This window comes from Xiphophorus maculatus, chromosome 16 (assembly GCF_002775205.1).
Source record: "Xiphophorus maculatus strain JP 163 A chromosome 16, X_maculatus-5.0-male, whole genome shotgun sequence".
Lineage (NCBI taxonomy): Eukaryota > Metazoa > Chordata > Actinopteri > Cyprinodontiformes > Poeciliidae > Xiphophorus > Xiphophorus maculatus.
Window position 1 is genome coordinate 22,448,006 of NC_036458.1, and position 24,436 is coordinate 22,472,441.

General features: G+C 42.6%; 2 protein-coding genes across 2 annotated transcripts; both read right to left on the reverse strand.

Moving 5' to 3' along the window:
* Positions 1-2,179: 2,179 nt before the first annotated feature.
* On the reverse strand, positions 2,180-4,239 carry LOC102226570 (tripartite motif-containing protein 16-like). The gene has a single exon (XM_023348407.1). The coding sequence runs from the start codon at positions 4,213-4,215 to the stop codon at positions 2,551-2,553; it is 1,665 nt and encodes a 554-aa protein (XP_023204175.1). The 5' UTR covers positions 4,216-4,239; the 3' UTR covers positions 2,180-2,550.
* Positions 4,240-10,491: 6,252 nt separating this feature from the next.
* Positions 10,492-13,532, reverse strand: LOC111611550 (tripartite motif-containing protein 16-like). The gene has a single exon (XM_023348406.1). The coding sequence runs from the start codon at positions 13,502-13,504 to the stop codon at positions 11,828-11,830; it is 1,677 nt and encodes a 558-aa protein (XP_023204174.1). The 5' UTR covers positions 13,505-13,532; the 3' UTR covers positions 10,492-11,827.
* Between the last annotated feature and the right edge of the window lie 10,904 nt (positions 13,533-24,436).

Here is a 24,436-nt window from a genome sequence, read left to right on the forward strand (position 1 = left end):
CTTGATGGCTTTCAGTTTTCTTCCTGTGCAGAAATCACAGGTTACATCTTCAGGTCCAGCATAGCAGTGGTCAGCAGCAGCAGCAGCTTGGAGTCCAGTCTTCTTCAGCTGCTCCAGTAGAGCTGCTAGCATGGTGTTCTTCTTTAGCACAGGCCTCGGTGTGAATGTCTCCCTGCACTGAGGGCAGCTGTGGATTTGTTCCTGATCACACCCTTTGAACTTTTCCATGATTTGTAACATTACACCCATAAACATAAATATATTTCATTGGAATTTAATGTGAAAGATCAAAACAAAAGTTATGAAATACCTTTGATTTATGTACAACAGTATTCAACCTTCTTGTCTCTGAGAGCAACCAGTTGCCCTGAGAAGTTGCCTGATGATTGCAACTGACTGAACAAAGTCCACCTGTGTGTAATCTAATCTCAGTTCAAAGTTCCACAGGACAACTATCAGTTATCACTGCACTAATGTGAAAGTCTGGATGATGAATGAATGAATGAATGAATGAATGAATGAATGAATGAATGAATGAATGAAGAAGAGAGTCTGGTTGTCCTCTGTTCATTATTTATAGAACAACAAGATGAAGTAATGAAGAAAAAGCAACAATGTTAGCATAAACATTTTCCAGAAACACAGTGGCTCCCAGAGACTTCACACTCTTTGAACTTTTCCATAATTTGTCAGTTTACACCCACAAATATAAAATTTTTTATTTGGATTTTAACATGAAAGACAAACAGAGAGTGGCATAAAATTGTGAAGTAGAAAGAAAGCTGTTCATGATTAATGTACAAAAGTTTTCAACCCCCTTTTCTCCAATCAATTGCCCTCAGAAGTTGCCTGATGGATGCTGCTGACTGAACAGAATTTCATCTGTGTGTCATCTAATCTCAGAATAAATCCAGCTGCTCTGCGACGCCACAGAGATTATCGGGGATCAAACAGCATCATGAAGTCCAAGGAACACAGCAGACGGATCAGAGAGAAAAACCTGGAGAAGTTTAAAGCAGAGAAATGTTTCCCAAGATTTGAACTTTTCAATCCATCATCTGGAAATGGAAAGAGTATGGAACAACGTTAAGTCTACCAAGACAAGTCCTAGTCAAAGTCCAACTAACCTTCCAGGCTGAACAAGGAGAGCTCTGATCAAAGATGCAGCCAAGAGGCTCATGGTGACTCTTTAGTGAGACAAAATATGGAAAAAGAATATTTTTTTAAGCCTCTGTAACAGGATGTCAGGGAGAGTGGAACATGAAATTAATGTTTTTTTTCTCAGGGATGAAAGGCAGCATGTCTGCTGGATGTTTGACCAAGTCAGCAATTTATTTGTTTCTTTGGAGCTTAGGAACATTGTGACGGAGCTGCCACCAGAGGGCGATAGAGGGTCTCAGGAAACTGAAGGGAAGATTGTGAGGAGAAAAACCCCCACAATAATAGTAACAACAATAATCTAATAGAAATTCACAGTAAATGTGTAATCATATTTTTAATAATCAGAACATCTAATCTTTTTTCAATCATTATCATAAAATATAAGTTACAATAACGCTTTGCTTGCTGTGCTCATCTTGAATTCACCAAGCTGCTTTGCTCCTCTAGTTAGCGTAGCGATCATGAACTAGAGCAGTTTTAGTCCAGATAAAGACTGAAGGAACCGTCCAGCAGCTCTGACTTCTTTCTTGCTGCTCTTAAACCGTTTCATTGGAGCTCTGGATGGATGTTTGGATCTCTGTCCTGCTGGAAGCTGAAACTCCATCAAAGCATCAAGGCTTCTGAAGACTAAGAGCCAATAGTTGGTGAAGAAAAGCATCCCCACAGCATGCTGCTGCCACCACCAGGTTTCACAGTGAGTAATGTGTGCAGGTGAATGTGTCTGTTTTCTGTTCAACTTACTATTAAGAAACGACATTGATTTGATATGTCTTTGTAAATACAAGTTTTTTAAGTGTTTGTTGTCATGACAACTGATTCTGGTTCCCGGAGCAGAACCAGGACCAGAACCTGATCTTAAAGCTAAATGTAATCCACTTTAACTCAGGTCAGATTGTTGCTCCTGTAAACATCAGGTTGAATCTGATCTTCTGTAGCATCTGAAGGAAACGTTTCTACACTTTAGACCAAAAAACTCAATATTTGTTGTAATAATGAAGAGAAAAAAATAAGAAAATTGTCTGTAATCCAGTTGTTTTATTAAATAATGCCAAACAGAACAACAGACATTTATTTCTCTGATCTAAATCTAAAGAATAGAGAAGAAAACAGCATCAGTTTAAAGGCAAATTTAGTTTCAGTTTTTCTTTGGATCACAATAAAGAAAACAGAAGAAAATTAATTTCACATCAAAATCAACAGATTTAAACAACATTTGTTCTGCAGATCAGTTCTGTGTCATAAAAGAATGAAAGAAAACATCAGCAGAAATCATTAATGGTTCCTGGAGCAAAGAGACTGAGAAGAACTACATTTAAAGCAGAGAAATAAAGAAGAACAGAACAGCAGAACCATGAAGCCTGATCAGTGATCAGAGAGAAGAGAGGAAATCTAGTTGGGTTTAATGAACTTTGCAAAGGATACAGGCCACAAACTATTCCCAATCCAAACTCCAGCCAGTAGCGGCTGAGTGAATGTGGTCTGGACTCTGTGGAGGAGAGTCATGGTTTCAGAGACGCTGTAGAAGGACAGAAGACCTGCTGTGTGATCCAGGTAAACTCCTAGTCTGGAGGAAACTGGACCTGAGATGGAGGTCCAGATGTTGTTGTGAACAAAACTAGAACCTTTACAATCTAAAGCCCAAGATTTGTCATTACATCCAAATCCACATTTATTGCCAACTCTGCTGATATTCTTGTATGCGACTGATACAGAAACAATCCCTTTCCACTCCACCTCCCAGTAACAACGTCCAGTCAGACTCTCTCTACTCAGAACTTGGGATCTATCACTGAATCTGTCTGGATGATTAGAATAAGACTGAGGTTCATTCATCCATGTCACCTTCCTGTTTCCCTCTGATAATTTCAGCTGTGTGTTTGTTGTGTTTGGATTAAGTGTAATTTCACATGAATATTTCAAGAACTCAGCTCTGGTCTTTGGTTGTGGTTCTGACAGCAGAACATCCACCTCAGTGACCATCAGTGAGATGTTTGTCCATGAGTCTCTCAGGACGTCCTGTAGTTTCTCTCTGAGCTGTGACACAGCTGCTGTCACGTCCTCAAAGTGTCTCAGAGGACGGATGTTGATGCTGGATGAGTGTGTAGACTCACTGAGTGCTGGCAGTGAGGGGTAGTTGAGGAGAAACTGGTTGTGATCCTCTGTGTGTGAGAGCTGCTCCAGCTCAGTATCTTTCCTCTTCAGCTCACTGATCTCCTGCTCCAGCTTCTCCTGAACATCTTTGACTCGACTCACTTCAGTTTCCTGCTGGGATCTGATCTGCTGCTTCACCTCAGAGCTTCTTTTCTGGAGGAGACGGATCAGCTGGGTGAAGATCTTCTCACTGTCCTCCACTGTTTTATCAGCAGAGCGACTGATGGCCTCCACCTCCTGTTGAAGCAGCTTCACATCTTCCTCTCTGTCCTGGATTCTCTGCTGGATATTTCCTCGTCTCTCCTCCAGCTCTCTCTGCCTCTCAGTCCTTTCTGCTGCAGCTGACACTGTGTCATGACCTTTATGTTCATCAACAGAGCAGAGATAACAGATAGACTTCTGATCAGTACGACAGAACATCTTCATCACCTCATCATGACGAGAGCAGATGTTCTCCTGCAGGTTCTTGGTCGGCTCCACCAGCTTGTGTTTCTTCATTCCAGGAACATCAAGGTGAGGTTGGAGGTGATTCTTACAGTAGGAAACCAGACAGACTAAACAGGACTTGATGGCTTTCAGTTTTCTTCCAGTGCAGAAATCACAGGCCACATCTTCAGGTCCAGCATAGCAGTGGTCAGCAGCAGCAGCAGCTTGGAGTCCAGTCTTCTTCAGCTGCTCCACTAGAGCTGCTAGCATGGTGTTCTTCTTTAGCACAGGCCTCGGTGTGAATGTCTCCCTGCACTGAGGGCAGCTGTGGATTCCCTTCTGATCCTCTTCATCCCACTGGGTTTTAATACACTTCATACAGTAGCTGTGTCCACAGGGAATCGTCACCGGATCCTTCAGTAGATCCAGACAGATGGAACAGGAGAAAGTTTCTGGGTCCAGCTGATTCTGCTCCATTTCTGCTCTCGGTCACAGTGACTGTGTGAGTTTCATTTCCTGAAAACAGAAACTGGGTTGAGCTCTGAGCTGTGAGTCACATGTCAGAGCAGAGAGGCAGCAGCCAATCAGCTTTCACCTTCTGCAGCCGTTGGATCCACCCAGATTGAAGGCGTGTTTGAGCAGGAAGAAGAGAGAGAAATATGAGGCTTAGAGAGAAAGACTGGAAGATGATGAACTGAATGAGTGGAAGAAGAAGAGAGTCTGGTTGTCCTCTGTTATTTATTAATAGAAAAATTAAATTGCACTGAAGTTGTGACTGTTATCTGACAGTAGATGAAATAGTTAAACCTTTCAGAAATAATATACAGTATTTACAATAAATTGTTTGCAAAAGACAAAATAATCAGAGTTCAGAACAAACATTAACTCAAGAGTTATGACTATTTATTTAGAAAACTATTCCAAATAAATATCATCCAGGAGGAGCTAGAAGGCCTCAGGATGATGGAGGTAAGATGAGAACAAAAAGAAATAAATAAATTATTCTAATGAAGCTTTATTTATGTATTTATTTTGATCTTGATAGCAGTATAAAATAGCAAACACAAACATGGAATACAAGATATACATATTTTTTGTGATCTTAACATGTTTGAAAATGAGTAGGAAGAATTAAACAACTTATAAACTCAAACCCCATAAACTCATAGTATGTTTTCAGATGGACCCTCATTATTAGATCACAAAAAGGAAAATCTTAACATATTTAAAAGTTACTCAAATTAATAGTAAGAATTTAATATAGTTGATATATCTGAATTTAAATAAAGTAGTAAATAGAGCAAATGTGAACATTATTCTGAGTCCCTATATTCATCTATGCATAAATACAAACATTATTGACTATATAGATTTATGTCCAGCCTTGAATAATCTTATTCATTACAAGCATTCTGACTCATAGATATTTTTATACACATTAAATCACATATAAATCTATATTAACACATAAACCTAAAGAACCTGAACACTCATCAAAATCAAGGTTAATTCATTTTAATTTAATTTCTGTTTCTTTGCCATGAACTCACCAAAACACACACATGCCTCAATATAAACACACACACTCACACGCTCTCACCTCAGTTTACACATTTGTACTAAATATCTCTCCCTAATATTTCTGTATTTTGTGAAAATGACCTCCTTATGTTTCATTTTAAATTGTATTCAATTTCCACTTTGTTTGAACTCCTCATTTAACTTGTTCCATCATTTTACACTGTTAACTAAATGACAAAAAGGACTCCTTGGGTTGCCACCTTATCGTGGTGGAGGGGTTTGAGTGCCCGAATGATCCTAGGAGCTATGCTGTCTGGGGCTTCATGCCACTGGTAGGGTCACCCAAGGCAGACAGGTCATAGGTGAGGGACCAGACAAGGCGCAGCCCAAAGACCCCAATGATGAATGAAAACCTTGGACTTGGTGTTCCCTCGCCCGGACGCGGGTCACCGGGTCCCCACTCTGGAGCCAGGCCTGGAGGGGGGCCACGATGGTGAGCGCCTGGTGGCCGGGCTTTTACCCATGGGGCCCGGCCTGGCTCAGCCCGAAGAGGAAACATGGGCCCCCCCTCCCATGTGCCCACCACCCATGGGAGGGGCCAATGGGGTCGGGTGCATTGTGTGATGGGTGGCGGCCAAGGGAGGGGACCCTGGCGGTCCGATCCTCGGTTGCAGCAGCTGGCTCTTGGGACGTGGAATGTCACCTCTCTGGTGGGGAAGGAGCCGGAGCTAGTGTGTGAAGTCGAGAGGTTCCGGCTAGAAATAGTCGGTCTCACCTCGACGCATGGCTCCGGTTCTGGAACCAGTCTCCTTGAGAGGGGCTGGACATACTTCCACTCTGGAGTTGCCCAAGGTGAGAGGCGTCGGGCAGGAGTGGGCATACTTGTTGCTCCCCATCTCGGCACCTGTACGTTGGGGTTTACCCCGGTGAACGAGAGGGTAGCCTCCCTCCGCCTACGGGTGGGGGGACGGGTCCTGACTGTCGTTTGTGCTTACGGGCCGAACGACAGTTCAGATTACCCACCCTTTTTGGAGTCCTTAGAGGGGGTACTGGAGAGTGCTCCTCCTGGGGACTCCCTTGTTCTGCTGGGAGACTTCAACGCTCACGTGGGCAATGACAGTGAGACCTGGAGGGGCGTGGTTCGGAGAAACGGCCTGCCCGATCTGAACTCGAGCGGTGTTCTGTTGTTGGACTTCTGTGCTTGTCATGGATTGTCCATAACGAACACCATGTTCAAGCATAAGGGTGTCCATATGTGCACTTGGCACCAGGACACCCTAGGCCGCAGTTCGATGATCGACTTTGTCATTGTTTCATCGGATCTGCGGCCGTATGTCTTGGACACCCGGGTGAAAAGAGGTGCGGAGCTGTCCACTGACCACTACCTGGTGGTGAGTTGGCTCCGGTGGTGGGGGAGGGAGCCGGTCAGACCTGGCAGGCCCAAACGTGTTGTGAGGGTCTGCTGGGAACATCTGGCGGAATCCCCTGTGAGATGCAGCTTTAACTCCCATCTCCGGCAAAACTTCGAACACGTCCCGGGGGAGGTGGGGGACATGGAGTCTGAGTGGACCATGTTCCGTGCCTCCATTGTCGAGGCGGCCGATCGGAGCTGTCTCCGCAAGGTTGTCGGTGCCTGTCGCGGCGGCAACCCTCAAACCCGTTGGTGGACACCTTCGGTGAGGGATGCCGTCAGGCTGAAGAAGGAGTCCTATTGGGCCTTTCTGGCCTGTGGGACTCCAGAATCAGCTGATGGGTACCGGCGGGCGAAGCGGCATGCGGCTCGGGTGGTTGCTGAGGCAAAAACTTGGGCGTGGGAGGAGTTTGGAGAGGCCATGGAGAAAGACTTCTGTATGGCTTCGAGGCGATTCTGGTCCACCATCCGACGTCTTGGGGGGGGGAAGCAGTGCAGCACCAACACTGTTTATAGTGGGGATGGTGTGCTGCTGACCTCTACTCGGGACGTTGTGGGCCGTTGGGCAGAGTACTTTGAAGACCTCCTCAATCCCACCAACATGCCTTCCATTGGGGAAGCTGAGCCTGGGGACTCTGGGTTGGGCTCTCCAATCTCTGGGGACGAGGTCGCCGAGGTGGTTAAAAAGCTCCTCAGTGGCAAGGCCCCGGGGGTGGATGAGATCCGCCCAGAGTTCCTTAAGGCTCTGAATGTTGTAGGGTTGTGTTGGCTGACGCGACTCTGCAATATCGCATGGACATCGGGGGCAGTTCCCCTGGATTGGCAGACTGGGGTGGTGGTCCCCCTGTTCAAAAAGGGGGACCGGCGGGTGTGCTCCAATTATAGAGGGGTCACACTCTTAAGCCTCCCTGGCAAGGTCTATTCAGGGGTCCTGGAGAGGAGGGTCCGTCGGATAGTCGAACCTCGGATTCAGGAAGAGCAGTGTGGTTTTCGTCCTGGTCGTGGAACACTGGACCAGCTCTACACCCTCAGCAGGGTCCTGGAGGGTGCATGGGAGTTCGCCCAACAAGTCTACATGTGTTTTGTGAACTTGGAGAAGGCGTTCGAACGTGTCCCTCGGGGAGCCCTGTGGGGGGTTCTCCGGGAGTATGGGGTACCGGGCCCTTTGATACGGGCTGTCAGGTCACTGTATGACCAGTGTCAGAGTCTGGTCCGCATTGCCCGCAGCAAGTCGGGCTCGTTTCCGGTGAGAGTTGGACTCCGCCAGGGCTGCCCTTTGTCACCGATTCTGTTCATCACTTTCATGGACAGAATTTCTAGGCGCAGCCAAGGTGTTGAGGGGATCCGATTTGGTGGCCTCAGGATCTCATCTCTGCTTTTTGCGGACGATGTGGTCCTACTGGCTTCATCAGGTCGTGATCTGCAGCTCTCGCTGGAGCGGTTCGCAGCCGAGTGTGAAGCGGCCGGGATGAGGATCAGTGCCTCCAAATCCGAGGCCATGGTCTTGAGCCGGAAAAGGGTAGAGTGCCTTCTCTGGGTCAAGGGGGGTGTCCTGCCCCAGGTGGAGGAGTTCAAGTATCTCGGGATCTTGTTCACGAATGGGGGAAGAAGGGAGCGGGAGGTCGACAGGCGGATTGGCGCAGCGTCTGCCGTCAAGCGGGCACTGTACCGGTCCGTCGTGGTGAAGAGAGAGCTGAGCCAAAAAGCATAGCTCTCGATTTATCGGTCGATCTACGTTCCCACCCTCATCTATGGTCATGAGCTTTGGGTCATGACCGAAAGAACGAGATCGCGGATACAAGCGGCCGAAATGGGTTTTCTCCGTAGGGTGGTGGAGCTTGAATTTGAGGTTAGAGATAGGGTGAGAGGCTCAGTCATCCGGGAGGGACTCAGAGTAGAGCCGCTGCTCCTTCACATCAAGAGGAGCCAGTTGAGGTGGCTCGTGCATCTGGTCAGGATGCCTCCTGGACGCCTCCCTGGTGAGGTGTTTTGGACACGTCCCACCAGGAGGAGGCCCCGGGGAAGACCCAGGACACGCTGGAGGGACTATGTCTCTCAGCTGACCTGGGAACACCTCGGGATTCCCCCAGAAGAACTGGAAGAAGTGGCCGGGGAGAGGGAAGTCTGGGCCTCCCTTCTGAAGCTGCTACCCCCGCGACCCGACCCCGGATAAGCGGAAGAAGATGGATGGATGGATGGACTAAATGACAAAAGTTCTTCTTGTTGTGTGTATCTTATCAATCTTTAAGCTTAAATAACCCCTGATGTTTCGTCCTCCTTCTTTTTCAGGAAACATTCTGCATGAGCTCAGGTTACAGTTTATTTGATGCCTTAAACATCATTTAAACCATTTGAAATTCCACCAAACTTCACATTGAAGAACTTTAGATTTTAAGAATAATGTGTTTGTTTTCTCATCAAAACTGACATCATGGATGATTCTAATAACTCAGTGGCTGTAAAGAGTTTTAGTAATTAAGTTCACGCTTCTGAATAATATGTGAAATATGACAAAAACAGCCAGTTATAAAGAATATGAAGTGATTTATTATTCAGAATATGTTCAGCTTCAGCCAGGACTGATTTATTTCTACATAGTTTATTCTGTCAATGTTTAATGTGAGGTTTCCAACTCATTTTGTCATCAATTATTACAGAGAGGAATTTATTGTCCTATAGTCTTTCAAGAGTTGGACTTGAATTTGAGGTTGTTTTTTTTTTTGTATCAGTTTCCAACAAATCATGTTTTTAGTCTTGTTCAAATTTAGGTCTAATTCAATTTTAACGGTTAAATTTACTGATTTCTGAGGTGATTACAGGTAGAAGTTGTCGTTCAACAGAAACCAGAAAGTTTGCGTCGTCAGCAAATAAGACACATTTTACTACATTAGACACTTTGCTAATGTGGTTTATATACCAGTGACAGAATACTGACCCCAGCACTGACCCTTGAGGAACCCCAAATCTCCAGACAGTCAGATTCAGTTTCTCCCATCTTCACAAATCGTTGTTTGCTCTTTAAATAGATTCTCATCCTGTTTAAAACTATCCACTGAATTCCATAATGATCAAATTTTTAATTATGATAAAATGATTTACTGGCGACCTGTCCAGGGTGACCCCGCCTCTCGCCCTTTGACCCCTGAAGATCGGCACAGTTACCCCTCCTGACCCCAGTGGGAAAAAGGTTGTAAATAAAATGGATGGATGGACATCATGACTTATTGTATCAAATGTTTCTTTGGATCTATGAATTCCTCTCTAGGTCATTTCTCACTCTCTGTTTCCTTGGTCATTTCTCCTATGAGCTCAGCTACGGCTGGTGATGTTGACCGATTTGCTCTGAATCCACATCCACTGCTGTTGAGTAACGTGTGTTTATGTTGAACACAACATGTTTTTGTTCAATCAAAACATCTTCATTTCTTTCTTTATTTTTATCATTGTTATGAAATAGAAGTTAAAGTAACTTATTGAAATCTTATTTGCTGTGCTCATCTTTCTGACTGACTGCCAGTCAAAGCCATGGAGCTGATTTTGAATATTTGTTCAAAAGTCGCATCAATCGACCTCCGTTAACAAATTAACATCCAAAATGTGCGACGAGTCACAAAATCTGGAGGGAGACGGTAGATTATATGTGAAGGAGAAATGGGAGAAGGAAGGAAACCATCAGATTCACATTGGTAATCTGTCTGGATTATTATAACTAACTGAAAAATATGACAATCTGGAAAAAATACTATTTCCAAGCACTGTTCAGGTGAAATCACTCAATCAGGTTTATTCATATATTGTGCACAATACAGAGAGCTTGTAGGACAATCAGTAATGAAGCAGGTCTGGATGAAAAGCTGTCAGGCAGAGAAACACATGAGTTTTATACCAAAGATAAAGAATTAACAAGGGGTGAGACAGTCTGGTTCTGATGCAGCTGTAGAAAACAACTTCCAACCTTCTACATGTAACCCAAATAGTTCTTTTGGTGAGAGTTCACAATGATTCATATAACATGACTAGCAGATGTGACCTTAATGTAATTTTTCCATCACAATAACAAAATGGAAAGACGACAGTAAAAGATTGTATCACTCTTTGTGAGCAGATGAAACACACTTTCTTCATGTTGTTTCTAAATAAATTAAAAATTTGAATTGGAAAAAAAAGATTCATCAAGCTGCTTTGCTCCTCTAGTTAGCGTAGCGATCATGAACTAGAGCAGTTTTAGTCCAGATAAAGACTGAAGGAACCGTCCAGCAGCTCTGACTTCTTTCTTGCTGCTCTTAAACCGTTTCATTGGAGCTCTGGATGGATGTTTGGATCTCTGTCCTGCTGGAAGCTGAAACTCCATCAAAGCATCAAGGCTTCTGAAGACTAAGAGCCAATAGTTGGTGAAGCAAAGCATCCCCACAGCATGCTGCTGCCACCACCAGGTTTCACAGTGAGCAATGTGTGCAGGTGAATGTGTCTGTTTTCTGTTCAACTTAATGATTTCCAGTTAGAAAAAAGGTGTTGATGTAAGTTTGTGTGAAAAAGTGTTGTTTTTTTTTAACATACTTTGTGTTTGTTGTCATGACAACTGATTCTGGTTCCCGGAGCAGAACCAGGACCAGAACCTGATCTTAACGCTAAATGTAATCCACTTTAACTCAGGTCAGATTGTTGCTCCTGTAAACATCAGGTTGAATCTGATCTTCTGTAGCATCTGAAGGAAACGTTTCTACACTTTAGACCAAAAAACTCAATATTTGTTGTAATAATGAAGAGAAAAAAATAAGAAAATTGTCTGTAATCCAGTTGTTTTATTAAATAATGCCAAACAGAACAACAGACATTTATTTCTCTGATCTAAATCTAAAGAATAGAGAAGAAAACAGCATCAGTTTAAAGGCAAATTTAGTTTCAGTTTTTTCTGTGGATCACAATAAAGAAAACAGAAGAAAATTAATTTCACATCAAAATCAACTGATTTAAACAACATTTGTTCTGCAGATCAGTTCTGTGTCATAAAAGAATGAAAGAAAACATCAGCAGAGATCATTAATGGTTCCTGGAGCAAAGAGACTGAGAAGAACTACATTTAAAGCAGAGAAATAAAGAAGAACAGAACAGCAGAACCATGAAGCCTGATCAGTAATCAGAGAGAAGAGAGGAAATCTAGTTGGGTTTAATGAACTCTGCAGAGGATCCATACCCAAAATAATTCCACACCCTAACTCCAGCCAGTAGCGGCTGAGTGAATGTGGTCTGGACTCTGTGGAGGAGAGTCATGGTTTCAGAGACGCTGTAGAAGGACAGAAGTCCTGCTGTGTGATCCAGGTAAACTCCTAGTCTGGAGGAAACTGGATCTGAGATGGAGGTCCAGATGTTGTTGTGACCAAATTTAGAACCTTTACAATCTAAAGCCCAAGATTTGTCATTATATCCAAATCCACATTCATTGCCACTTCCTGCTCTGCTGATATTCTTGTATGCGACTGATACAGAAACATTCATTTTCCACTCCACCTCCCAGTAACAACGTCCAGTCAGACTCTCTCTACTCAGAACTTGGTATCTATTAGTGAATCTGTCTGGATGATTAGAATAAGACTGACTGTCTATCATCAATCTCACCTTCCTGTTCCCCTCTGATAATTTCAGCAGGATGTTTGCTGTGTTTCGATCCAGTGTAATGTCACATGAATATTTCAAGAACCCAGCTCTGGTCTTTGGTTCTGGTTCTGACAGCAGAACATCCACCTCAGTGACCATCAGTGAGATGTTTGTCCATGAGTTTCTCAGGATGTCCTGTAGTTTCTCTCTGAGCTCTGACACAGCTGCTGTCACGTCCTCAAAGTGTCTCAGAGGACGGATGTTGATGCTGGATGAGTGTGTAGACTCACTGAGTGCTGGCAGTGAGGGGTAGTTGAGGAGAAACTGGTTGTGATCCTCTGTGTGTGAGAGCTGCTCCAGCTCAGCGTCTTTCCTCTTCAGCTCAGTGATCTCCTGCTCCAGCTTCTCCTGAACATCTTTGACTCGACTCACTTCAGTTTCCTGCTGGGATCTGATCTGCTGCTTCACCTCAGAGCTTCTTTTCTGGAGGAGACGGATCAGCTGGGTGAAGATCTTCTCACTGTCCTCCACTGTTTTATCAGCAGAGCGACTGATGGCCTCCACCTCCTGTTGAAGCAGCTTCACATCTTCCTCTCTGTCCTGGATTCTCTGCTGGATGTTTCCTTGTCTCTCCTCCAGCTCTCTCTGCCTCTCAGTCCTTTCTGTTGCAGCTGACACTGTGTCATGACCTTTATGTTCCTCCATTAAACAGATGAGACAGACGCACTTCTGATCAGTACGACAGAACATCTTCATCACCTCATCATGACGAGAGCAGATGTTCTCCTGCAGGTTCTTGGTCGGCTCCACCAGCTTGTGTTTCTTCATTCCAGGAACATCAAGGTGAGGTTGGAGGTGATTCTTACAGTAGGAAACCAGACAGACTAAACAGGACTTGATGGCTTTCAGTTTTCTTCCAGTGCAGAAATCACAGGCCACATCTTCAGGTCCAGCATAGCAGTGGTCAGCAGCAGCAGCAGCAGCAGCTTGGAGTCCAGTCTTCTTCAGCTGTTCCACTAGAGCTGCTAGCATGGTGTTCTTCTTTAGCACAGGCCTCGGTGTGAATGTCTCCCTGCACTGAGGGCAGCTGTGGATTCCCTTCTGATCCTCTTCATCCCACTGGGTTTTAATACACTTCATACAGTAGCTGTGTCCACAGGAAGTGGTCACCGGATCCTTCAGTAGATCCAGACAGATGGAACAGGAGAAAGTTTCTGGGTCCAGCTGATTCTCCTCCATTTCTGCTCTCAGTCACAGTGACTGTGTGAGTTTCATTTCCTGAAAACAGAAACTGGGTTGAGCTCTGAGCTGTGAGTCACATGTCAGAGCAGAGAGGCAGCAGCCAATCAGCTTTCACCTTCAGCAGCCGTTGGATCCACCCAGATTGAAGGCGTGTTTGAGCAGGAAGAAGAGAGAGAAATATGAGGCTTAGAGAGAAAGACTGGAAGATGATGAACTGAATGAGTGGAAGAAGAAGAGAGTCTGGTTGTCCTCTGTTATTTATTAATAGAACAGGAAGTAATGAAGAAAATGCAACAACGTTAATGGATATATTTTCCAAAATACATAAATAATATGTTCATACAATAGAGGCAACTTTTTATTTTAAGTAAATTAGGAAATAATATAAGATAGTGTCATTAAAATGTATTTTTTTAATCGTTGAGTTCAGATGTGGTTTGAGGAAAGTTAAAATGTCAACTCCAGGAAATGATCAAATCTGGTATATAATGATAAATGAACTCAGTGAATATCCAAAGTGAATCTTATTGGACTTGTTTAACAATGTATGGGAATGAAAACCCTTATGTTACATTAGTAAAAGTTACTAAAGATGTTATAGTAGTACTAAAACCAAAATCTTGGAAAAATTATAAACATTCATATTTCAATCCGTTTTGTCATCAACTTGCTGGAACAATATTCACATGACAGGTCTGATCAGACACAATATGCTGTCAGGATAACAAATTACGTATCATGCTGGTCTGTCATATAAAATCCCAATACATTGAACTGAAGTTGGTGGCTGTTGTCTGATAATAGATAAAACAGTTAAACATTTTAAAAATAATATACTGTATTTTATAGTAATGTTGGGAACACTCCCAGACAAAACATAAAGAAAATAAAAAATATATACTGTATATTACAGTAATTCCTTATAAAATAGTATAAAAATAATAAGAGCTAAAAACAAACATTAACTCTAAAGTTAAGGCTATTTATTTGAATATCTGGAAACTTTACTAATCCGCATTGGTGCAGCTTTCTAAAGCTGTCAGCAGGGGGCAGAGTCACACCGCCGCACAGAGAGTGCGACATGGTTCCAGGGACCCTGGAAAAATGAAGATGAATTTTTCTCAGTGATGAGAGCCAGCCTGTCTGTGGATGTGTTTGTCTGTGTCAGCTCCGTTCATTCGGAGCTGTGGAAAAGGAGAGAACATTGCGTCTGCATCCAGGGGGGTTAGATTCCATCAGAGAGGCGAGTGGGTGGACTCAGTGAAACTTATGCAACAGAGAAGTGGACAGGAAACAGATCTGGTTTCTCACACTATATATCTGTATATGTGTACTGTATGCAGACGGACTCTTTTTAAAGCTCTCCACAGTCGTTGCCACGCTAATCTGGTTTAATCCAAGGAAACCTATTCCTGTTTGCATGATTTTGTTCGGCCTCTTTCTCGTTGAAAGCCATTTAGTAAATTACATATTCATGCACACACTCACACAATACCTAGCGCACACACTGCGCCTTCTGTTAGCACCAGTCAAACCTCCCAGCCATAAATTTTTCATGGATTCATCCTCTGATCCATCACACGTTGCCAGATTTGCAGCCTCCCTCGACGTTGGTCCTTTTCTTCCAGCTACTAATTTCGTTTCTGTTATTTTATGTCCAATCCAGGTTATTGTTTTTGTTGTTACACCTCAAAGTTCAACTTGCCCTATTGATATAGTTTCTCATGAAAATAAAAGAATATATTTTCACCCTGACAGATTTTTTCTTGGTTTTGTTTTTGCGTCACGCTTAGATGTTTCACATCATCGAACCAATGTTAACGCCAAACAAATGTAACCCGAATAATTACAGTCTGTAGATGCCCCCAAACCTCCCTGGTTCGGCCCGGTTGGCAGTAGCAGCTGCCAGGAAGTTCTTACAATAACTTTAAACGCGTCTTCCACATCATTCTTCTTTCCAAAATTGTTTTAAATCAGTTACGCTTCAAGGCTTTCCTGCATAAACGGCCTGACTGAGGTAATGAAACTGCATCTCAATCGGGACTTTGACTAGGTGGTTCCAATCAATTACATCCAGATAAATCCAGAGTCCATCACTCTACCACCCCCATGTCAAAGTTATATTTATATTCTTTTTATGAAATCCTGGATTAGCTTTCTGTCAGCTATAACAGGAGACACGCCTATTTATTTTTTGCCAGCAGTTTTATTCTCTATCAAACTCTTCTATTGTTGCCATTTCTATCTATCCTGATCGTGAACTCTGACCTTAGCTAAAATGGCGAGCCTCGCCCTGCTCTAGCTGTCGTCCTGAAGCCTTCTGTGACCTCCTGGATGGATCGCTGATGCACTCTTGGAGCAACGTCTGGGCATGATGTGTTCTTTTTTTTAAGATACTTGCTTCACGTTGCCAGACATGGTTCTGTTTATCTGGTTCCTTCACTCTACTGGTCAGGCAAGTGAAACAAATAAAAGGAGACAGAAATGTGGTTAATCAAAGTTAATAACTGATTCAACATAAGACTAGGTTGGCTTTGATAGATTTTTTTTTTTTTTTTACTTTTACAAACAAGAACATCACTTGAAATTAGCATTTTGCACCAGGCTGGCTTTGACTAAAATGGAGGTTATTTTGGACCTGAAACATTTAAAAGTGTCAAAGCAAAATTAGGCGATTAGATTCAAGTGTGTTCAGATACACCATATATTGGATTGCTGCTAAATACATCTTGTGTTCGATTGTACCATGTACTTGTCAGTGATGTTGCAGTTGTTATTACTATATACTTTGTGTCTTTTCTCTATTTCTGCAGACTTCTAGGGTAATGTCTTGTATTCCCTATTCTTATTTCCCTTCTCTACTCTTTCTCCTCCTAAACATTTTCCTCACCTTTCTTCCCATTTTTGCCATCTCCACGTCCCTGTTTATTTGAAATAAAGCTAAGTTGCGTATATTTGTCAAGTGGAACGTCATGAAGAAAGCCGCAACGCTCCACTTGTGAAAGTAAATCAGTTGAGCCTCACCTTGGATCTCTGACAACAATTCTGAGCGCCACACTGCCAGATAACGTTAAAAAATTTTAAAAATTGAAGAAATCTGTAAGTGAGGAAATACTTTTGTCCACTGAAATCCAGTTTTGTTTGTTTTTCTGGCTGAATGTGAGCAAGAGTGAGGATGGTGCCCTAAATGTGTGTTCATGTGGGTTAATTCTAAAGGACAGAACTATTAAAGATTAACAACAGAGCACCATGTTTTATTGAGACGAGCCACATTCACAGGCATATGGCTCAAAACACAGACCTACTTAAATATTCGCTCTTGTGTGCAGGCTTTATTTCCGCCTGGCAAAAAGAACCTATTTTCTTTAGAAACAGCTTTTTGCTGCAGTGTTGCAATACTGAAAAGAAGAAAATCTTGAACAAGAGTGTTTAAAATTTTTCTTTACGCTTTTATTTGACATGATTTCGTCTATTGTCTTTGAATCTGTGCTTCTTAAAGAAGGTGCAGTCGCTTCTTTTTGGTACTATCTCACTGCCCAGGAGCTAGCGTAAAACAGGAGCTCCAGTATCGTCAAAGGTCCACACAGCTATGAGGGGAATCTGAACTAAATGCTTAATGCTGTATGCAACCTACTGCCAAAGCAAAAAGCTTGGACATATGCATGTGTGGACTCACAGGACCCCTGGGGGCGTTTCAGAGCACGGTAGAGAAACACCGTGGAGACTTTGGATTCTGGTTCTGATAGTAAGGAGGCTCCTGGAGGGTTATTTTCAAGATGCTTTGTGAGTTGCTAAGATTTTAAATTGTGCTTGTTCCAAGATATCGTAAAGAATTTGATCAGATCTGGCATCATGCTTTCTCACCAATGCACCACAAACCACTCAACATAGACAAGAAAAAAACAGTAATAAGCAACAAAGGTAGCAAAACTGAACAACAATAAAACGGAGTGATAAGCTTGTTCCAAATAATCACTTCACAAAGTGTATAAATAGGCATGTAATAACAAATGTGACTGTTGAGGATGATATAGCATTTTAATGCATGTTTTGCCATTGACATATGGTGGAAGCATAGCTAACGTTAGCTACTGCCAAAGCAGCTAATGTTAGCGACTTTAGCGGTAGTCACGCTGCTAATGCTCCTAAAGTTATCATTAGCTAACTTAGCATTAGCCTTTATTAAATACTGTGTTGACATAGAGCTTAAGTTTGAGCAAAGCTAATATCTACATTTAGTGCTTTAAGGTTAGCGCAGCTAACTTCTTTAGCTAGCGCTGCCCAACACTGTTCAGAGGTTTGTTAGAGACCAAACAGGCTTTGTTTTGATTTCTTTGTATGTGTGGATTACTTGGGATGTTACCAACATCCAGTATGAATTTTATGTTCAATACTTGTTTTATTCGCTGCACCCACAATGAAGGAACGACCAGGACATGCAAGAGAGATTGTATCTGCTGGCCGGCTTGAACAATCTTGATCTTCTCTTACATAGAGAATATCGAGAAGAAGGTCAGTGAGGAATTTGGTCAAGGAGCTGAGACCATGACTTTGTCCACATTAGCAGTAGAAGATGAAATGTAACGTCACCAGGGAAAATGAAAGCTTTGATGTGTTAATTGAAATATTGGGGAAATATACTCATAAACACGCTCTGTAGAAGAGAAGGAGAAAGCCTGTTTTTAAAATCGTTTTTAACTGGGGAGTAACTGGCAGAGGAGCTGCTGACTGTGTCACTCCTCCTCCTCTTTTCCTTTGTGTCTGTGTCCTCTGAGAGAAATCTTTCTACTCTTCTGCAGGTTTACACCCACACAGCACACTATCATCTGCATAGCCACGATATGCCATGCTGCTCTGGGCGTGCAAAATGCACCCTGTTGCTGTCACTGGTACAATGAGTGGATCATATACACAACCCGGTGGGGTTCTAGTTCTTGACGTGAGACTTTGAGATCTCCAAAGCCGTCAGCGCTCCTGTTTCCTCTGAGTGGAAATAATATCAACGGTTTGAGTTCTGAGTCTGATGGAGAATCTGTGGAGGGGGCAAAAACTTAGGGTGATGGAAACAAGCAAAACGCTGGTTATAAGAAGAGGCTGATCGTTGAAATGCTAACAGAGATTTCTTTTATTGATTAAATAGGAATGTTATCAAAAGTATAGCATCCCATTTTTGATAAATCTGACATTTTAACCTAATTTTACTGTCAGAAACAAATTTCTTCTTTAGGTGAAAAGGGTTATCAAAAATCAATCTCTGTTTTGAATCAGCATTTTGCTGTGCTACATCAAAGTGTTGCTTTTTGAATGTAACAAACTACATTTTGATGATGTAATAATGATCAAAATTGATTCTAAACATGATCACTCCTGTGTTTCTGAAGGCCAAAATAAACAGCTACAAACAGCAACTTTGAGAAATCAGACTCCGTCTCCGTGGAAATCAGGATTCGCCGTCTCGGCAATAAGTACCATTGATTTTGTTACAAAAATCAAAAATATATCATGTTAATGCCAGAACTGTCAGATGACTTCACTACCCTGTTAAAATAAGTCAAGCACAGTCCAAATACTTTGGACTATGTTTCTTTCCTTGTGGAAAGTTTCTGTTTACATCTAAGAAGGAATGGAGAGAGATGGAAGTAAACAGAGTAATTTTGCGAGGTAACGCAAAAAAAGAAAAAAAAATCCCCCATGTCCTCTAGGGGGCTCCGTAGTCCCCCAAGTTACTGTAATTTACATGCAACCATCAAGCTAATTGTCTCATATCGAATCAGAGCTTCAATATCTCAGGCATCAAACTCAACTTTGTGAAGCTGCAGCCTAAACAGGGAATGTTTACCAAAAGAACGCCCCAAAATGTGAATTACTGCAGCCAAAAACAAACTTCTGAGCATCCATCTAAACAACCTGAACGCAAACAGTGCATCTGTTGGTTGCCATGGTGATTATGGATGCGCGACTCCCACAGTGACAGCTCAGAGACCATGCTGTGTAAACACAGGCTCCCCTGAGAGTGGGACAACCGGTAATGACGCCCTCGGAGGGGGGGAAAAAAAAAACATATCTACAAACACACACATTAAAGCCACCAGAGACACGGGCGCTTGATTTGTTAACGACTCCTGCATGGCTGCCTCCCTCCCACTTTCACCCTCTGGTTTTCTCACTTCTATCTATACCTGTCCTTTGCAACCCCTGCCTCTTCATCCGGCCTACAGTATTCTCCCTTATTCAGCCAAAACTGGGCCACTGAGTGCAGCCCAGCTACACTCACGGGAAAGCACATACACACACGTGCGTGGGCTCACATACCCGCGCACGGAGCGAGTCAATGCTAATTATCTCCACAAACAGGCCTCGGCTTGCTCTGCAGCGTGTGTGCGTGTTTGGGGTGAGAGCGGGGCAGGGTGCTGTTAACTAACCGGCGTGTCAGGATTTCTTTTTCTGTCCTCATTTACGGAAATGAAGTTTGCCCCCTGAGCGACCCACATCTCCCGACGCACTGGTGGCAAGAGACGAGGGGGAAGGGAGGCGGAAACTATATGGAAGGGCCACATCCGTTAATTTATACATGAGGAACGTCAGAACGGGCAGAGGAGGACGAGGGACTGCGACAAAGTGAGGCCGGGGAGGGAGAGAGAGAGAGAGACGCAGAACTGAGAGAGAGATTATGAGCGATGAGTGCTCCGAGCAAGTCAGAGTTGAACTTTACCATGTAAGGGAAAGAGATGAGGCCAATTGCAGACCGTCAGTGCTGGTGTCGGATCATTAATGAAGATCTTCATGCAGCACCTTGATCTCCTCTCCATAAACTGCAATACTTCCAGGAGAGCTGTGAAACTGCTAGTGATTCTTCCTCAAGTCAGTGTCTATCCTGAGTCCTCTATTCTAACCTACACTAATAGATCTACGTCAATAAGCACAGTGAGAGAACCAGGTCAACCGACCTCTTTAATAGGCCGAACCAGGTTGGACTCGCTTTTTCCCTTTAAGAATGCCTTAAATGGCAGAGACTGGAAAAGGGTTCTGGAAACATTCTTCAGATATTTTGGTCTATATTGACATAATGGCATCATGGTTTATTCAGATTTGTCATCTGTACACTATCCATTCCAAAGGTGATCTGTTGGATTGACGTGGTCTCATCTACACAAGGCCGTTCACCTAAACTTAGTCCCGCTTCTCAATGGTAAATTAAGTGTGCGTTCACTCTATTCCACTTTAATCAAACTCGTTTGTTTGCCCTAGACAGTCCAGTTCGTTTGGGGAAATGCATAATTGAACTCTGATGTGGACCAGAAAAGCAAACACTGGTCGGCCTAAAAGCCAAGGTCTCTCTGTTCAGTTGACATGAACTCTGGTGTGGTTTGAATGCATACGTGAAGGCTAAGTGGACAGAAGACCACTCCAAAAGCAGAAAGCAAAGTATAGCACAGGGAATTCTGGGTAAATGCAACCAAAACAAGGGCATGTATCTAGAGCTAGTGGGAGAAAAGACTCATGGTCGTTTCCAAAGACAAAAGAGAAATCCTTCAACCGCTAAACCTCACTCCATTTTTGTTGGAGGAAGTCGCACTCGGTGTCTTCTTCAGAGGTTTTTGTGTCATGCCCTTCAGTGGCTCTTGGTGCAGCACCCCCACAGTCGAGGGGGGAAACTGGTTTCTCAAAGTGTTTGGTTTGTTTGACACAGTGCAGTGTGAAAGCGAACCGTACCAGCAGAAAATGTAAGAAATGTCGCAGTTTTGGTCCCCAATCACCACTTGACCAAACTCTAAGGTGTAAAAACACCTTAACTTTGTTTTGTCGAAGATTAAATGCTTTTGCTTATAGATGTACAATAACATCTATCAGAAAATGGGACTGTCTGTCTTTCAGCCCAGGTTCTTAAAGGACATCCTCATCTTATGGACACAAAAGTTGGTGTTAAAAGCAAAAACTGACTAATCGGTACGTCAGTCCACACCTCCAGAGTTTCAAAAGTCCTACAGTCGAGTAGTGATGTGTGAGTAGCTGAGCGTGCTTTGAGAGAGTTAAGCGTATTCTTGTCATCCCAGTGTTTTTTTGGGGATGGTCACCGTGGGTTGACTGTCTCTCACAAGAGTACTTGTCTGCTCCGAAAAGCAAGTTGTTTATTTCACATTGCTACTAATTTCCTCTCTTGTATCAACTTTAAACACCTGGCAAAATTTCAAAAGAAGTTCATGAAGCTTGCTTTACGTGAGATTAAAATAACATGTCCTGGTCAAAGATAACGCCAAGTGTATTTACATTTGTTCTGGAGGTCAATTACTATAACCCCATCAAGAGAAGTAGCGGGATGCATCCAGTACCTCAAGTCTTAATACAGCCACTTCTGTCTTTTCTGAATTTTAAAGCAGAACAAATTTTTATATCTCTACATCTTACTGATAATATGATTGACTGGTTGGATTTATCAGGATTTATAAGTATATGAATGTCTCTGTATCATTAGCATAGCAATGGAAGTTATCCAATGCCGGCCAGTGTTTCATGAAGGCATGTATACAGTGAACCCTCGTTTTTCACCGGTTTGCGTTCCGAAAAGAACCCGTGATAGACGAAATCTGTGAAGTAGTTTTTTTTACAATTATTATAAAGCATAATTAAATACTCAACATTGAATCCAAAGAACAAAATCTGTTTTCAGGCCCAAGCATTCTTTTAAACAAATAGAACGCTTTCTTACAAATAACTACAGTAAAATAATCATTTTAGTCATCAATACGAAGTACAGTAGGACAAATTGTGACTCGTGTATTTCACTGTTCCTCTGACTGTGACGCTGCGGCTTGACTCCGCTCTTCTTTTTCTTCTGCAGCCTGTGGTGCAGGTGTGTTTTTTGGGAGAAGAACATAGTTATCTCTAGCTGTTGTCGCTCTTTTTTCTTCTGGGCAAAAATATTTCCCAAAATTTGCCAAGCTGTATTAAGTATATTTAAATACGGTAACGTTATTGGCACACAGGTAGAGAAGAAGCGTGGAGACTGTTTAGCCAATCAGGATGCAGAACACAATGCACTGTGAAAAAAAACTCCGCGAAGCAGCGAGGCGGTGAAAGGTCAACCGCGTTATAGCGAGGGTTCACTGTACAGCAAAAAGTACTGACCCAAGCATTGAGCCCTGTGGAACTCCATGACTACACGACTTTACAAATTTCAAATTTACAAAAATTACATATGAATGCTAAATGCTAAATTCTGCTAATATAATTGATTTGTTACAAGATTTTTAAGAGATAATCAAAAAAGGATATTTTGCTGACTTTTTAGGTACTTTGTAGGTAAAAATATATCTAATTAGAAATACACCTTAGAATAATGTAGGGGGGAAAAAAACTTAAGATATGCAACCTTTATTTACTTCTCCCAAGAAGCATAAAAAAGTAAATTTACACTGCGTAACAAATATGAGAGTGATAAAATGTTGGCACATATAGGGGATAGAGTGAGATGTTACGAGGAATGGCCAGTCAACACCAGCTAAAAAAATAATTGGATAATAAGACAATTTCAGTCTTCATTCCTTGTACCTTCTTGTTTTCTCCTCGTGTCTTAGAACATCTGAGCAATATGTGAGGCTACAGCAGATACAGGGACAGAGAATTTAATGCTACAAGCATTTATCAACATTAGACTTCCTTGTTTCCTGGTCTGCATTTTAAATAACGAGTTACTCAGCTGCATCATATCCCTTGCTTTTTTTTTTTTTTTGGTTCTTTGCATCATCATGATTGTATTATCCTTGTCCGATGGGACATAAATAATTATATCATGGCATCTTTAAAAAAACAACATTCTGGTTATAAAGTGATAATACATTTTTACCCTCCAGAACACAACTGGAGGGTTTGTCTGGAGAAAGTCTCATCTGTGCGCATTATAGTTTGTTTTCCTGAGAACGCTTGTGTCAACAGAGGACAGTAGACCTTTAAACCAACCCAATTAGTCGCTTTCTAACCCAGATGATCTTAGTAGAGGCAGACATGGATGGCTGTGAAATTTATCAGGATTATCCTCCGTGAGGAACAGCACTTCTACATGGATTAACCACGTATAAATGCTGACATGTCTGTCCTTTGGCAAATCTTCAATACAGCATCAACCCACCATGTTCTATTTTCACTGAGGATGATGATGCACGGAGCAGCGCAATGCACCAAAGATTCGGATACTTTTCTTGTGAATCTCCGGTTTGTTCAATTTCTAGGCAAAAAAAAAAAAAGGTTTGGGTTCTCCTGAACATAATGAATTCACATACATTTCCAAAATACAGAACAAAGAATGATCACAGTAGTCTAGCATGCCCTGGCCATCCATAAATAATGTTGTTAGTTCTCTGAGCACTAAGCTGACCTCACGCCTCATCTGAACCGAACAAACGAGTTGTTTAAGGAAAATGATTGACCTTGTAGAGCTCAAATGGAATTATTACTGGGTTAATTTATAAGAGTTAGTTATTAATTTATACTAACCATTGAAACTTTATTAGATGATATCTACATAAGGAGCTTTGTGCCTTCCTCAGATGCTGACTTTTCAGGTTAATCTTTGCCAAAGCGGTCTAGTCCAGAGAGGTTCTCCATGTTTCAGGAACTAGCTTTTCCTCTATGCCTGTAGTGAACTTGTCCAGGTAGATGGTTGTGTTTTGTTGCTACTTTCTGTTGGAGATCTGTTCCTGTTGGAAGTTCTTTTTTTCTTCACTGTCGCCATATGCCTGTTCAGGATGTGAGATCAATAGGCAAACTGGGGGAAACGGTAATATTGTGGTCAAGACCACATAATCCAAGACCAAGTCGAGACAAAGACCAGATTGGTAACGTCAGCTAGCTAACAGAGAAACATAGAGACTTAGACATGACCAAGGATATAGGAGCTGAGACTGAGTAAAGATCAAGACCAGATTAGTGATG

Coding starts and splice junctions, on each gene's coding strand:
- LOC102226570 (XM_023348407.1), bottom strand. CDS start 4,215: ATGGAGCAGAATCAGCTGGACCCAGAAACTTTCTCCTGTTCCATCTGT.
- LOC111611550 (XM_023348406.1), bottom strand. CDS start 13,504: ATGGAGGAGAATCAGCTGGACCCAGAAACTTTCTCCTGTTCCATCTGT.